General features: G+C 41.4%; 1 protein-coding gene and 1 long non-coding RNA gene across 4 annotated transcripts in view; one reads left to right on the top strand and one right to left on the bottom strand.

Annotated features, from left to right (window-relative positions):
- The window catches only part of LOC102501955 (uncharacterized), a 70,003-nt gene extending 62,469 nt beyond the window's left edge, over window positions 1–7,534 (top strand). For 2 of the 3 annotated variants that reach the window (XR_334933.2, XR_334934.2), the window contains exons 4-5: window positions 2,574–2,678; window positions 7,454–7,534. This is a non-coding gene — a long non-coding RNA (uncharacterized LOC102501955). The remainder of the gene's footprint in view (window positions 1–2,573; window positions 2,679–7,453) is intronic. The other variant, XR_334935.2, reaches the window with a different exon arrangement.
- A 1,557-nt stretch (window positions 7,535–9,091) lies between these two features.
- BANK1 (B cell scaffold protein with ankyrin repeats 1) overlaps window positions 9,092–11,376 on the bottom strand; it is a 235,995-nt gene continuing 233,710 nt past the window's right edge. The window contains exons 18-19 of the mRNA XM_027772930.1: window positions 10,212–10,276; window positions 9,092–9,820 (exon numbers count right to left, since the gene is read on the bottom strand). Coding sequence (XP_027628731.1) covers window positions 10,217–10,276 — 60 coding nt within the window. The 3' untranslated portion in view covers window positions 9,092–9,820; window positions 10,212–10,216. The remainder of the gene's footprint in view (window positions 9,821–10,211; window positions 10,277–11,376) is intronic.

Here is an 11,376-nt window from a genome sequence, read left to right as displayed (position 1 = left end):
CTCTAACAGAGATAAGGGGACTTGTCTGCAGTCATAAGACACTGTCCCAAGGACAGGACTTTGGAAGAGTCCTATTATCAATGAGTCAAATGGTCTGTGAATGATCGTGGGCGTTACTCACCCATTACAGGGATACTATGCCAGGGACAGGATGTAGGAAGATTTCTCTTATCAAATGGGCCAAAGTGGTCTGTTATGTCTGTGGGTGTGACTCACCCAGGCCCTCTGGAAGGGATTTTAGAAACAGGAAAAAGCAGTCAGACTTCTGTCCTCACATGGCACCATGCTCTCTTCTTCATGGCAAGTAATACAATTTTACATCAATTATGGGATTATGTCTAGTATCCCCATGAGGGAAAGGGACTGGTTCTGTTTTAGCATGCCACTGTATTTCTGTACCCCTACCCTAGATAGCACATTGCTCGACAAAGATGAAGTCAGATTATTACAGTAATAATAATATTCGTTAAGTACCACATCCACCCAATTTAAATCACATAATAATACATGAGGAAGGTAATTAATATTTGGAGAGTAAAAATATAAAGAAACTCAGTTCTCCAAAGACATATAATTCGAAAGTGTTTGAGTTGGATTTGAACCCAGGTACTTGCAGTTCACATCACTAAATATCTTCAAGAATTTAGCAACACCGTATGCTTCCTCCAACAGCATATATATAGCATATATACTCTGTATCTATTTATATATCCACACTGTATATGTATATAAACATATATGAGGTAGAGATAAACAGTGTGACTGGAAGCAATTCCTTGTCTGTTCACTAGCATGACAGTCTGAGGAGCTCAGTGCCCTGTGAAATGTGGAGGAATTGGGGGACTGTGTCACACACACACACACACACACACACACACATGGTTTGTGTTATTATATTTAATATATATTATTGTAAGTAATGGAAATAGTAACATTGATGCTGGAATCAACTATGTACACAGATACACACGCTCAAGGTCCCCAAAACTCTCTACCCCCTTGTGAGGATGGCAAACAACCTTAACCTGAGTGTGGGCGGGGGATAACACTGAGGCGTTTCCTGAGGTGGTCCCTGAGGAACTGACTGATGAGAAATGATTGGAACTGGGACGGAAGTGCACAGCTGAAGAAGAGGCAAGAGAAAAGTCAACTGCAGGGAAGAAGAAAAAGAACCCCAAGCAAATTCACAGTGAAGGATTTAGCAGGAGCTCTTGCAGACCTCAACAAGCTTCTAAAAAGCATGAAAACATGGATTGCAACCCCAGAAGTTTCCATAACAGGAATACCCATGGTACGTTATCTGCTTAAAGCAGAACTGTGATGAAAAAAGAAACAAACCGAGAAAACCACGGTGGACATATTTCTGAAGAGTGACTCCTCAAGAGGAGCCCAGACAGGTCCCTCAGCAGTGTTCCAGAAGAAAGCCTCGCCATCACAGGAGATGACAGCTCCATGTTAGTGCCCTGGGAGACCTGCAGGGCAGCAGGAAGTGGAAGTGGTAGACAGTGACACTGATGATCCTGACCCTGCGTGGGCCTAGCCTGCGTGTGTTGGTGTCTTAGTTTTTAGTAAGAAAGTTTATAAAGTAAAAAAAGTTAAAAATATAAAAATAGACAAAAGCTTATAGAACAAGTGCTTTAAGAAAAACTGTTTTAGTGTTATTAGCTAATGGCATAATGGATATGTTGCTGGACTCCCATGTAGTTGAATGTGGTTCGAGTCCCAGACTAGGCAGCTTAAAACTCACACCGGGTGCGTTTGTGTGTGTGTCCAGAAATCTGAGAGGAGAACAGAGAGAAAGAGATTGCAGCATGGCCATCCCCCCGGGGGTGGGGTGGGGTGGCGATTTCTCACTTTCTGTCTCTTGCTCTCTCTAGCAAGCTCATGTACCTTATAGCAAAAACCTCTCTCTCTCTCTTTTTTTTAAACCTCTCTCTTAAAAAAAAATAGGGACCAGCAATTGGCATAATGGCTATGTCGCTGGACTCCCATGTAGTCGAACACAGTTCAAGTCCTGGATCTGGTGGCTTAAATTTATGCAGGGTGAGTGTGCGTGTGTGCCAAAGATCCCGAGAGGAGAATGAAGGAGAAGGGATTGTGGTATGGTCATCCCCCCTGGGGGGCTGATTTCTCACTTTCTGTCTGTCTGTCTTTCTGGTGAGTGCACATGCCCTATAGCAAAAACCTCTCCAATAGAGAAAAAAAAGTTATTGTACAAATGTACAATGTGTTAATATTTTAAACCAAGTGTTAATATAGAAGAATTGAAAAGTTACAAAAAGAAGTTTATTAAGTAAAGAAATTATGGCATGGGGGTCAGCAGGTGGCATGGTGGTTAAGGCACTGGACTCCACATGGATGACCATGGTTTGAGTCCCAGACCTGGTGGCTTGCTTTCTCGCATTCCCTCTCTCTCTCATCTCATGAGTGCACATGCCTGTAGCAAATTAAAAAATAATGATAATGATAAATAATTAAATAATTATTTTTAAAAAGTTATAGTAAACTAAGATTAATTTACTATGGAAAAAAGAAAAAAGTCTTTAATCAGTTAGTGTAACCTAAATGTGTAGTTTCTATCGTTTAGTGGCACACAATGTGCCTGGCCTCCTCGTTCATTCCACGCTCACCCATTGACTCAACCAGAGCAACAGCCAGTCCTGCGAGCTCCACAGATAGTAAGTACCCTCTGCGGTGTTCCTTTCTTTGTTTAATTGTTTATGACATGTTTTCACTGTACATTTTCTTTGTTCAGGTACACAAATACCACATCACAGTTGCCTACAGTACTTGGCCCAGCGACAATGCTGTAGAGGCTTGTAGTCTAGGAGCAGCAGGCTGCACCACTCAGCCTCGGGGGTAGCAGGCTAGACCTTGGAGGCTTGTGCAGTACACTCTGTGATGTCAGCATGACGTCAGGCTTCCTGGTGTGCGTTTCTCAGGACGTATCCTTGTTGGTTAGTGACACTCGACTGTGTGTATATATACTTTCTATATATCGATTTTTCACCCCTTTGAGGGGCCAGCATGTAGCGTGGTAGTTAAGGTGCTAGACTCCCAAGTGGCTGATCGTGGTTCAAACCCCAGGCCCAGTGGCTTGAAAGTCATGCCAGGTGGGGTATGTGTGTGTGTGCTCAAGATTTCAGGAAGAGAATGGAAGAGAAGAGATTGTAGAGTGGCCATCACCCCTGAAGGGTGATTTCTCACTTTCCCTCTCACTGTCTATCTCTCTGGCAAGTGGATGTGCTATAAGGCAAAAATCTTTTATAAAAAAGAAGAGTTACTCCTCTTTCTCTGTATAATTTTTTCTTTTTCTGTTTAAATTTTTTTCTTTTCTTCTTTTCTTTTCCTTTCTTTCTTTTTTTTTTTTTTTTCTGAGAGAGATTGCCGTCCATGTCACTGTTAATGGCAGGTCATCTGCTGGGATTCCCAAGTCAGCTGATGCAGATCTGGAAGGCTGGAGGCATGGCTTGCCGAGTCTGAGTTACAGAAGGCCTCATTTTACATGACAAGTGCCAGTGTCTTGCAAGTGCGCTGAGGGCTCTTCACCATCACTGCACACACTTTCACTTGAACGCCAGGCCTGGAGGTCAAATATCACTTCTTTGAATCTCTGGTCTTTATTTTTTTATTTTATTTTTTTCCCATTTGACCCAAAGAGAAAGTGCTAGGGGGAAAACTCACAGTATTTTTTTTTATGATGGTTGCTATAATTATGTCTATCTCTACCTTGAGAAATGAAAGAAAATCCTTGGAAAATTAATTTGCTAAGGACTAATTTCTTTCTTTCTCAGAGGGTCCCCTATCGATATAGGGGGTTAAAGGTAGTCTGAACAAAACCGTCCCCTGGAGTCTGTGGACTCAGAAATTGCCTGTGTTTGATGTTTCAACAGGCAGCCTCTCTGGATGGTCCTACATTGATTCTGCATACAACTAAGCTTGACGTTGATTTGAGTACCTAATAAAAAGAATTACATAGCAGAAATTATATTTAGCCAGAAACACATTTCCTAATTAATTTGAAGACAAGAGGTAGCCATCTGCTTAACTTGATTCTGAGTGAACCTTTTCTTATTTGCAAAATTGGGAACATACTCTCACTTTACATTAAATATTTTAGTTATTATTATTATTATCTTTTAACATGCACTCACGAGAGAGAAAAAGAGAGAGAAAGAAAGCAAGTTGCCAGGTCTAGAACTTGAACCATGGTTCAGCACCTTAACCACCATGCCACCTGCTGGCGCCATGCAGTGACTCTGAGTGCCTGCACTGCTCCTGCATCCCAGTACCATGGCAGACGTCATTGCTGATCATGACATGCTGTTTCCCATTGAACCCAGGTGTCAGGATCCATCTCAACTCATTACCCCAGGCATCCTCAGCCATTATTTCTGTTCTCATCCCATGGAAAATGAGGCCAACTTATATACACACAAAATGTGTTTCTCAAATTGTATATTTTTCTTTATTGCTCATTTAATTTTTTTTAGAGAAATTTTTTGCTATAGGGTGTGTGTGCTCAACAGAGAAAGAGAGAGAGAGTGAGAGAAATCACCCTCCAGGGGAGATGGACATGCCACAGTGCCTTCTTCCCCATTCTCCTCTTGGGAGTTTTGGGCATGCCTGGCATGAGTTTTTAGCCACCGTATCTGGGACTCAAATCCTGGTCGGCCATGTGGAAGTCCACCACCTTAACCACTCCGCCACCTGCTGGCTCCCATTTATTTAGTTTTTAACTCTTTGATGTATACTATGCTGTTCTAAAATGGAGTAAAATACATAGCACTTTCCAAACTCACTTGACCAAGGAACCCCATTTAATGCAATACCCTTCCATGTGTTGCTTATAATACAACCTGGAACAGACTGCTCTGGTATCTTGCTTCTCCTGGGTTTTTCCATTTGAGGGTTATGATGATTGTGAGTGATCCTGGTGGCCTTCAATATTTTTAAATTATTGTTCTACCTTAGAATGATATAGATTTGATTCACATGCTTTAAGGCTGTGTGTAAGAGTCAGACAACAAGCCAGCCTAAAGCATCATACAGCATCATACAGCATTCACTCTTCAAAGAAGTACTTTTCTGCAAACTGTCTCCATTGGCCATTTACTCTGAGACAAGATATTTCAAGAACTTTCACCTCAGTTAAGCAGAGCGACCACATCCCAGTTTATGTCTGACTCTCCACTGTAATCATCAGTAGTACTCCATTTTATGAACCAAAGGGTCCTCTGGGTGATAAGTTGAATGATCTCCCATATTTAATTCTCAAACAACATATGCTACCATTGGTATTATTACCCCCCTTCAATCAGGGATGAGATGGGGTTCAGGGAGGGGCAAACACTTGCGTTGTTCATGCAGTGAGGCAGAGTTGAGACCTGGTTTACGCTAGGTCAGCCTCACTGCAAAGCTCCTGCTCTTGAGTACTGTACTGGTCATTGAAATGCATATCACTGAAAACCCACAGAATTATGTAAGCAGCATTATCAAATGCATTTTGAAGATGAGAATATTGAGAAATAATACCCTGCTGTTCATATGGTTAAATGTACTGTGGTTTGCTGTTCTGTGTGATATCCCTCCCTCTAAAGGTGAATGCTACAAATTAAGGTAGGCTAGCAAGCTTGGCTGCAGAAACGGCTGTGAGAAATGCCTCCTTCTCATCCTCTGCTAATCAGCTGGGACCCACTAAACAGCTTAGGATGCAAGTCTCTCTTCCCATATTTACCCCCTTAGGAAAGCAGTATGTGGTGAATTTCCAGGTAAGTTCAAGTTATTAAAGTCACACCCCCTGAGCATTATAAGAAGGAACTCAGATGAGCAAACACTTGGTGTCCAAGTGGGATGTCACAGTGAATCAAGGTGCAAGGTCATTCTCATTAGAAAATACTTCAAATAGTCTACAAATGAGAGGTTCCATTAATGGACTCTACTAATGCTGATTTATGAAAATGTATCAGACTCATCCATTCTTTTAAGTGTTTAATGAACCATTTAAGCTTAAGTCATATGCACTTGGAAATAAAAACAGTCACTTATGCTATTGGGTCATCGGAAAAGTCACAATGCATAGAAAAACAGAAAAAATACACCATGCCTTTCCTGACAAACCAATAGTTTGTGTTTTCCAGAAAGATGTCTGAAGGATCCTCAAAGGTCTGAGTTTGGGAACTTCAGAAACCAGGGAGAACACTGACAGAGTAAAACCATCTGGACTCTTCCACTAACCTCAGATGGGGATTGTCTTAGCTCGTTATTGCATTGCTTAGAGAAACCCCAGGGATTTCCATGTTCAAAAACTGTATAGTAACTGTTTTTATTTTAACAGCACAGTTTTAAGTGCTAATCTTTTTCTTTGTACTCTAGACTGGGCTGTCTCAACCCCAGCACCCTTGCTTTTCTGGACTGGATAAATTCCTTGCCTTGTGTATTGCAGGCTGTTTATCAGAATGCGAGGTCTCCACCCATCAGATGCTAGGAGCACCTCCTCTCTAAATCATGCCAATAAAAAAGTCTCCAGATATTGCCATATGTTGAGGGCAGGGAGAATAAAATTGTGCCCTGTAGGGATCAAGTGGTCTAGATCCTGTCTCTTTGTTATCTAGAAAATTGACTAAGTAGAAAATAAGGGAGCTAATATTAAAAATAAAACTCTTTGAATAACATTCAGTACCAGTTCAAATTTCTCAAGAAGTGAGAGTGTTGGTAACTCCAAGGAAGAGGAATGGCTCTTAGCTGAAGTTGGGACTAATGGCTTGGGAACATTCAGATTTGAAGAAGCAAAAATTGGAAGGATTTACCTAGCTGCTCCAGGTTTCAGATTCAAAATCTTCAGAAGATCTCCCATGTAGGTCTTCCCTTCTGGCAGAGGTTAGGGCTCTGTTAGAAATGCTCCCCAATCTGGGCTAGCAGATCACATCGTAGTTAAGGTGCTGGACTCCCATGTGACCAGCTGAAGTTCGAATCCTGGACCCAGCACCTTGAGACTCATACTCAGTGCCTGTACATGCATGCCCAAATCCCAAGATGAGAGTGGAGGAGAAGGGATTGTGATGTGGCCATACCCCCGGGTGGTGATTTCTTTCTCTGTCTCTCCAGCGAGTGCACGTGCCCTATAGCAAAACAATCTCCCTCTTTAAAAAAATAATGCTCCCAATTTTCATGGAGAATACAAGATTTCTATCTATTTCAGTCCCATGACCCTTTGTATCTATTTCCTGACCTCTTCTATAGCTAAGAAGCCTCTGTTATGTGGTTCAAATTTAATGAGCAGTAAAACATGTAAAAACATACAAGTTCATCTTTGAGCTTCATCTATAGGCTTCTCTCAGAGATGAGAGGGTACTGCTTCCCAAGGGAGCACTTGCAGTCAGGATCCTTCCTACGTTCGTATTGTCCTTCCTCCCTGTGTCTTCATCTCCCATCTCCTTTGTTCATACAACAGGTATAATAAGGGCCCCTTCTGACATTCGAGTCCGTCCTCCTCTAACCACCTTATCGCTGGCAGAGCCTACTCAGGACAGGAGCCACGGTAACGGAACTTTACTTCCAGATTTGTTTTCCTTATTTCTTTGTGATGCAGAGTAATAAGATATCAAGGGTCACCATGTCCAAGGAAAGGGGCTATTAAAGGAGCTTTTGGCCATGGTTCTAATTTTATCCTAGTTCATAAGGCTTGTCTTCAGAGTCCTAACTTTTAAAAAAAAAATATTTAATTCCATTTGTTGTTATTTTTTAATTTGACCAGAGAGAGACAGAGAGAAAAAGAAAGCAACAAAGCAAGCCACCAGGTCCTGGACTCAAAACTGCCGTCGGCCATGTGGGAATCCAGCTCCTCTAACCACCACACCACCGGCCTGCCCGTTGAGGTCCTAAGTTTAGATTTCCATTGTGTAAAAGACTTGGTTAATCTTCAGGCCTTCTTGCCCACTTCCACCCTTAACTGAGTCTCAGGTAAGACGTGATTTAATTTCATCATAATAAGAGAGCTGGTATTTTCACCATCAGTTTACATTTTAAAATAAGAGTAAAGCCAATGGTGAATTGTAGGCGTCAGTCTCAGCCCCGTAAGGAAGTCCTTACTTTAGAGGTGATAGATTCATTTGGATTTTATGGATCTAGAAAATGACAGGGAAGCAAGGCAGTCCATTTCCGTGCTCCTTTTCCTGACTGCACAGGATGGGATAGTCCTCAGAACTGGGGTTGGGAACCAGCAGTTAGCGTAATGGCTATGTCGCTGGATTCCCACGTAGTCGACCGCGGTTCGTGTCCCGGACCCGGTGGCTTAAAACTCACGCCGGGCGCGTGTGCATGTGTGCCCAAGATCCCGAGAGGAGAATGGAGGAGAAGGGATTGCGGCGTGACCATCCCCCCTGGGGGGGTGATTTCTCGCTTTCTGTCTCTATGTCTCTCTCTGTCTGTCTGGTGAGCGCACGCGCCCTACAGTGAAAATCTCTCCAAAAAAAAAAAAAAAAAAAGAATGGGTTCAGGGTGTGGAAAGCTATGCCATTTCTCGAAAACTTGAATATAAGATGGTGGGTTGAATTTCAAAATGTCATAGTCAAGGTGTCTTCTATTAGATGAGTCATGTTACTATATTATTTTATAAAATGAACTTCTTTGAGGGCCAGCTCCATAGCCCGGTGTTCAAGGGAGCCAGATCCCATGTGGTTGACTACCGTTTGAATCCCAGCCCCAGCAACTTGAAAAGCATTCCAGTGGATGTGCATGTGTGCCCCAGATCCCAACGGGATGGAGAAATGGAAAAGAAGGGACTGCGGTGTGACCTCCATCTCTCTGGTAAGTGCACTGGCCTCTGGAAACTAAAAAAAAAGGAACCTCTTTGAGCATTTTAATATTTACAGGAAATCTACAATAGATGTTTTGCATAATGACTTTAAACAGATATTTCTGTCATTGTTTAGAAGATAGAAAAAATTATATGTGTTTACTCTACAATATGGTCCCTAACAGTGAAATGGAGTTGATTTATTTTCTAAAAATTTTGGTAGACTTCTCTTTTTAATCTGGTAAGCAGAATTTAGTGGTTAATTCTCTTACATCTATTTTGAAAAGCCAGACATAGCTTTAAATATCCAATTTATTTGTAGCATTTATACATGGAAATCATAGTATGATAAAACAGCATTCTATTCCAAGCTAGTAAATTGCTTCTAAGAAAGAGGCTGAGAAAAATTGTAAGTTTATAAATGAAGAGTACAGGTTGTGGGAATGGATATTAACCAGAGATTCAGAAAATTAAATGAATAAAGTGGTCAGGGTGTATGCAGACAGGCTCCAGGCAAGGGAGGTTTGCGCGTACACGATGGATGCAATGACAGTAGTTAGCGCCTTAATGTGAGAAATCCAGGCAACGCACAACCACGCAGATGAAAAACTATACTCCCTGGATCTGTGTGTTCATGGCTTTGCAAAGCTTTGTGTCTCAAATAGACCCAGGAACTTTTCTACGCAGCATTTAACTTCTCCGCTTTTGTTTTCCTCTAATTTTCAAAACGGGAACTAGCTGCTTCAGTGCAAAGTGCGTTGTGCAGGGCAAGAATGTTCAAAGAATGCGAACATTGGTGTAGCCCACAGTTCTCCTACGTCGGTGGCCTCCTATTTTCATACTGATAGGCCCACCCCACCTGAAGCAGGGGTAAGGACACTGTGGCAGCAACAGTCCCCAGATTTAGTCTTGCTTCTTTCATAGTACAGGTTTTCCCTGGAGACCATGCAGGCAGTCCAAATGCAAGCTTGCTTCACCCAGAAAGCACGATGTCTGCAGATCCTTGAGTTTTATTATAATAGCCTGAAAATGAGATCACAGGAAATGTATTAGCGAACAACAGCGCTTGACTGAAATTGATTAGCTAGCACCAGCATAAATCCTTCTAAGGCACAATCACCTTTCGCTTGAAAAATGCACATGTTTATCTTTTCAGAAGACAATGAAATATTTAAATATTTCTGTTTCCTAGACAAATGATTACTTCAAGTCCTGAGCTTGCTTTAGGTTTTCTAAAACATATATACACACACACACACATATATATCTATCCCATTTATATATATGTGTATATATGTGTGTGTGTGTGTGTGTATATATAATATATATGTATGTATGTGTATATATATATATATGTATGTATGTGTGTGTATATATATATATATATACACACAATATATATATAATATTTTACCTTCTTTAATGATCTTTCTTGCAACAGAAACCAAATTCCTTTTCAATTTGGAGTCGAGCAGGAAGCTGAAAACCAACAAACACAAAAAACAAGAGATAACATTTTTTTCATTTCAAGACTGAACAAAGAAACATGATGAAGTCATAGCTATTCTTCATAGCCTTGGAAGAAACAGCATTGTAGAGGTACCTTGCAAGATAATCCTCTGTCTTTTAAAAAATTATTTAATTTAATTTATAATTGTTTTTTAATTTGACCAGAAAGAGACAGAGAGAAAGAAAAAAATTGAGGAAGCAAGCTGCCAGGTCTGAATTGTGGTCAGCCATGTGGGAGTCCAGTGCCTTAACTACCATGTCACCGGCTGACCCCAGACAATCCTCCATCTTAAAAGGAAATAGAATCATGAATCACTACAAAGTTTAACTGTGTCCAGGTCCTTGGATTCTAATTTTATATCCATTTTGAGGAAGAACAGCCTAAGTAAGCATTGGGTATTTGTTTTTTTCTTAACAAAAATTTTGCTCTCAAAAAATCATGTCATGGTCGTATAGCTTTTCGATCTTGTAGAATACAGAATACTGTTTTGTTTTTTTTTTGGGGGGGGGAGAGGTTATTGCTATAGGATGTGTGCACTCGCCTAAAAGAGACATAGAGATAGAAAGCAAGAAATCACCCTCCACGGGGGATGGCCACGCCGCAATCCTTTCTCCTCCATTCTCCTCTCGGTATCTTGGGCATGCATGCACACACGCCCAGCGTGAGTTTAAGCCACCGGGTCCGGGACTTGAACCATGGTCAACTACATGAGAGTCCAGTGACATAGCCATTATGCCAACTGCTGGTCCCTGAAGACTATTGTTTTAACAAAGATATTTTTGTAAGCCCCAGGGCCTTGGTGTACCCCACAATTCTACATTTAAGTAAGTCTGATGATGGTATACAGCTCTAGAGCTCGTGGGTGTGCCATGGAATGATCCAGAAATCCAAATACTAAATTAATTCTGAAGGGTGAGTGACTTTCATGATTACTTATGATGTATTTGAAATATAGAGAACGCAGTCCAGCAGGTGGCATGGTGGTTATGGTGCTGGACTCCCACATGGCTAATCGTGGTTTGGGTCCTGGACCTGGAAGCTTGAAAATCATGCTGGGCATGTGTGCATA

This window comes from Tupaia chinensis, unplaced genomic scaffold (assembly GCF_000334495.1).
Source record: "Tupaia chinensis unplaced genomic scaffold, TupChi_1.0 Scaffold000315_1, whole genome shotgun sequence".
In the NCBI taxonomy this organism is placed as follows: Eukaryota; Metazoa; Chordata; class Mammalia; order Scandentia; family Tupaiidae; genus Tupaia; species Tupaia belangeri.
Note: the sequence above shows the minus strand (reverse complement) of the source record. Positions and strands in the feature narration are given on the sequence as shown.